The following is a 4,018-nucleotide window of genomic DNA, read 5'->3' as shown; positions in this document are numbered from 1 at the left end:
GCGACTTTTTTGGTTATGGCAGCATGTGTGTGTGTGTGTGTGTGTGTGTGTGTGTGTGTGTGTGTGTGTGTGTAGTTCCTTTAGGGGCGAGAGAAGCGCAAAGCAAAGCGTGTTATTAGTCCGTTTATTACACGGAGGAAAAGAACATTAAGCTGTAATTAAACTGATTATGCAATAAAGAGAGTTTTTCTACAATAACATGACATCATTCCTCTTATTTACTGCTGCTTCCAGTCACACCTGTACACACCGCATGAATAACCCAGCAATTCTTCTGTGACACATCCCAGAAAAAAGTTGTTTCACCACACGGGATGAAATTCATCGAGCGGGTTTCAAGCGCCCTGGTGTTGCCTCACCCTCACCGGCAGGGCTCTGACGCTGATTGGTCTGCAAGGGGTCTTCCTTTGCCAGGCCCACAGGGACGCAGGTATATATGCACTGTACTTGCAGGCGTCAGGAATAAGGACATCTGGGTTAGTGTTTGCAGCACAGTGTGTTCTCCTGTCTTTGATAACTTTCTGAGCTTGGTAAGTTGAAGCAGACTGAAAAAATGATCAATGTTTTTTTGTGAGTTTTTATATATATATAAAACCATTGCTCTGTTTGTCAGTTCTACTTTGAGATGCAGACCCAACAACCTCTTCATGTGGCCACACCAGTGAGGCAAAGTGTTGCGCTGACCAAAGTGGCTGGGACCCCTGTCTATCTCAAACTGGATTCCTCTCAGCCCACAGGATCCTTTAAGATCAGGGGCATTGGGCACCTTTGCAAAACCGTGAGTGATTATTTTCTTTGACGTGGTCGTGGTGTGATTTGTCCTGGCTTCTGAATCAAAGGATGTAACTCTGTCTTTTTGTTTTTGTAGTGGGCAGAGCGAGGATGTGAGCGGTTTGTCTGCTGCTCAGGTCAGAACCAAAGCAATAAAAGAACATAAGTAATGATTATTCTCAGTCCTGTTAGTGTGTGTGAGGGTAACCTTTGACACTTTTGGCCCCAACAGGAGGAAACGCTGGGATGGCCGCAGCTTATTCTGCCCGGCAGCTTGGGGTACCTGCCACCATAGTAGTTCCAAGTGTCACACCAGTCCCCACGGTGGAGAGGCTCAGGGACGAGGGTGCCACCGTGGTCATCTATGGAAAAGTTAGTTAATAACACGCATGTATCGTTTACTACATTCTTGGCCTCTGGTTAAGTGTTGTACACAGTAAAACATCTTTTCTTATTATTCTTCATTCTAGTTACAATTATTACATTTAGGACACATTAAGAAGGCAGAGTAATGACTGAGCATAAAACTTAAAGTGCTGTTGTAGAGGTTATGGTCAAATGGAGAAATCTAACTAAAGTTGATAATAAATTGTATTACAAAATGTTACAGAATAAATTAGAATTTAGTGTAATTAAGTTGTGTATTGTCTTCCAGGCTCTAAATGAAAGCATTGAATATGGGCAACAGCTGGTGGCAAACAACCCTGGTTGGATATTCATCTCTCCGTTTGATGATCCCCTCATCTGGTGAGACCGTCTCAGTCCATCTGCCCTTTAGTGACTGTGACAGCATTTACATTACTCTGTACTCTGTGAAGAAATTCTTTTGACATCAGGAGATAGACGGAAGGAGGACTAATACAAGACAGATTATTCTTTACTGTCAGGGAAAGAAATAAAAGACAGATATTACCACCTGCCTTATCAGACAGTCTCATTCCTACTCATGCACAGAGCAGCTGCAGGGGCCAGATGAAGTGTTATGTCTGATGCAGAGTCTTTTATTGCTTATCTTAATGCCAACCTTAAGGGCTTGTTAGATAATTCATTTAACCACACACACACATAAGTTGCTGACATGGACTACTGAAAATAATATCATATCACACTTGCTTTTAAAGAAGAATTGCTGCCTTGGATGAGCAATAAAAACATTTTAGACTGCAGTTTACATTTTTGCTAAAACTGAAAAAGCCTAAAGTTTTCTTGTTCGTATTATACCAGACTCGATGCTGAATGTCCATGAAGGTGACAGCGTGTGGTTGTGTTCGTGTGTGCAGGGAAGGCCACACGTCTCTGGTGAAGGAGCTGCAGCAAGACCTGAGGGAAAAGCCAGGGGCTATAGTGCTGTCAGTGGGAGGCGGGGGCCTGCTGAATGGAGTGGTGGAGGGACTGCGGCGTGCCGACTGGGCTGACGTACCCATTGTAGCCATGGAAACCATGGGAGCTCATAGCCTCAATGCGGCCATAAAAGCTGGAGAGCTGGTCACTTTACCTGAAATTACCAGGTACTGTATAATCATATTTTGTTACGTCCAAACATTGACATTATCTGTCATTCACGTCTCAGTTTTCTCTTCTGGTGAAAACTGGCCTTTTATTTTTGCTCTCCAGTGTGGCAACCACACTGGGCCTGACACGGGTCTCTGCACAGACAATGAAACTGGTGGGAGAGCACACAGTTTTCTCAGAAGTAGTCACAGACCAGGAGGCTGTAAAAGCAGTTGAACGCTTTGTAGGTGAGTCCGAACCACGGCTGGACAGACACACGAGCTCTAAAGTGACACAGACAAGAGAGACTGATCTCTCTTGGTATCTGCTCTTTCTGCAGATGATGAGAAGATCCTGGTGGAGCCTGCCTGCGGCGCCGCTCTGGCAGCTGTGTACAGCGGCAGTATCAAAAGGATGCAGGATGAGGGCAGATTGGCACATCGCCTGAGACCGGTGGTCATCGTGGTGTGTGGAGGCAACAATATCAGCATACAGCAACTGTGGAGGCTGAAAAAACAACTTTGTATTATTTAGCACGGCCAACTACCTCGGGTCTTTCTGACCTTTCCTCTCGGTCTCCATCAGCTGGTTTCAGCCCTTAAATGCCATTATTCATGTGCTCAACAGACTGACTCATTCCAGACTGTAAAATACTCCTGAGCACTGGGACTGACAAATGGATGACAGCATATTGCTGCCACCGTGAGAAAAGAACATGACTTTTAATTTTGTCAGGTGTTTGGAGGAAAAAAGCTTACTTAAAAATTAACTTTTTTATAACTTCTATCACAAATTAAAACATAGTGGAAGCATTTAATACGATATCCCACCTCCCTAAAGTGGATCATATTGTTTTGCATTGTTTGTGTATCTGGTTCCCTTTATCAGAGCACATAATGGAGCTGTAGGACAGTGTGAGTCAGTGAGGAGCATGATTAGAGATCCAGCTGGGACTGGCCTGGGCCGGTATTTGCTGCTTTTAAAAGGTGTCTTGTTTACTGGCAGCGATGACGTAACCAGAGTCAATTCCAGGGGCTGTACGTACAAAGCATGTCCTAAAGGAGACAAAACATGCTTTGCAGGCATCATCAATCATTCCGAGTGCAGCCATATCCGCTACACCACGTCAACACCGCTCAGTCAAATATGCAAATGACCCATTCGAAGGGGATTTTGAAATAGAAAACATCAATTTTGAGATGTGTCCTCAGACTCTCTGGAGTGTTTATCCTAAAGGCAGAGGTTAAATTAACGGGGAAGTGTAGTCCATGTAAAAGGCAGGACATTGAAACGATGCTTGTAGATGAAGACATTTCTTTATTGTGACACAGAAATCTCAAATGCCATCTGATTCTTTACATCTGTATAATCCATTTTAGATATGTTAAGTTTCTGATGTGCAGAGGTAAGACAGTAAAAGTTAAGTTAATGCAACCATAAATAATTGTAATAAATATCAAGTAAATGTACAGCACACATTTTATCGCAACACCTCTTTGTATGGATATGTCCTTTTTATGACCTTATCTACTCCCCCAGAGGAGGAAGTGATAGAAGAGAGAGAGTCCCTGTTAGCAGCAGTATATCCCTTCAAACGAACTGAACCAAAATCAGCAAGCAAGTCAACAATCCAATATGTGTCAAATATCATGTCTGTTGTGTTTTTCGGTTCTATCCAAGAAAAATGGCGATTTTACTCACACAAGAAAACGTGTTTCACCATGAGTAGAAGAAACTGAATCCATCTGAGTACAAG

At 43.3% G+C, this 4,018-nt stretch overlaps 1 protein-coding gene across 1 annotated transcript; it reads left to right on the top strand.

Moving 5' to 3' along the window:
- Window positions 1-478: 478 nt before the first annotated feature.
- On the top strand, window positions 479-3,747 carry sdsl (serine dehydratase-like). The gene is made up of 8 exons (XM_026320759.2): window positions 479-530; window positions 614-778; window positions 869-908; window positions 1,004-1,143; window positions 1,427-1,518; window positions 2,052-2,279; window positions 2,386-2,510; window positions 2,603-3,747. The coding sequence occupies exons 2-8, from the start codon at window positions 626-628 to the stop codon at window positions 2,794-2,796; spliced, it is 972 nt and encodes a 323-aa protein (XP_026176544.1). The 5' UTR covers window positions 479-530; window positions 614-625; the 3' UTR covers window positions 2,797-3,747.
- Window positions 3,748-4,018: the final 271 nt, after the last annotated feature.

Source organism: Mastacembelus armatus, chromosome 9, assembly GCF_900324485.2.
Source record: "Mastacembelus armatus chromosome 9, fMasArm1.2, whole genome shotgun sequence".
NCBI lineage: Eukaryota > Metazoa > Chordata > Actinopteri > Synbranchiformes > Mastacembelidae > Mastacembelus > Mastacembelus armatus.
The sequence above is the reverse complement of the archived record's forward strand: the minus strand, read 5'-3'. Positions and strand labels throughout refer to the sequence as shown.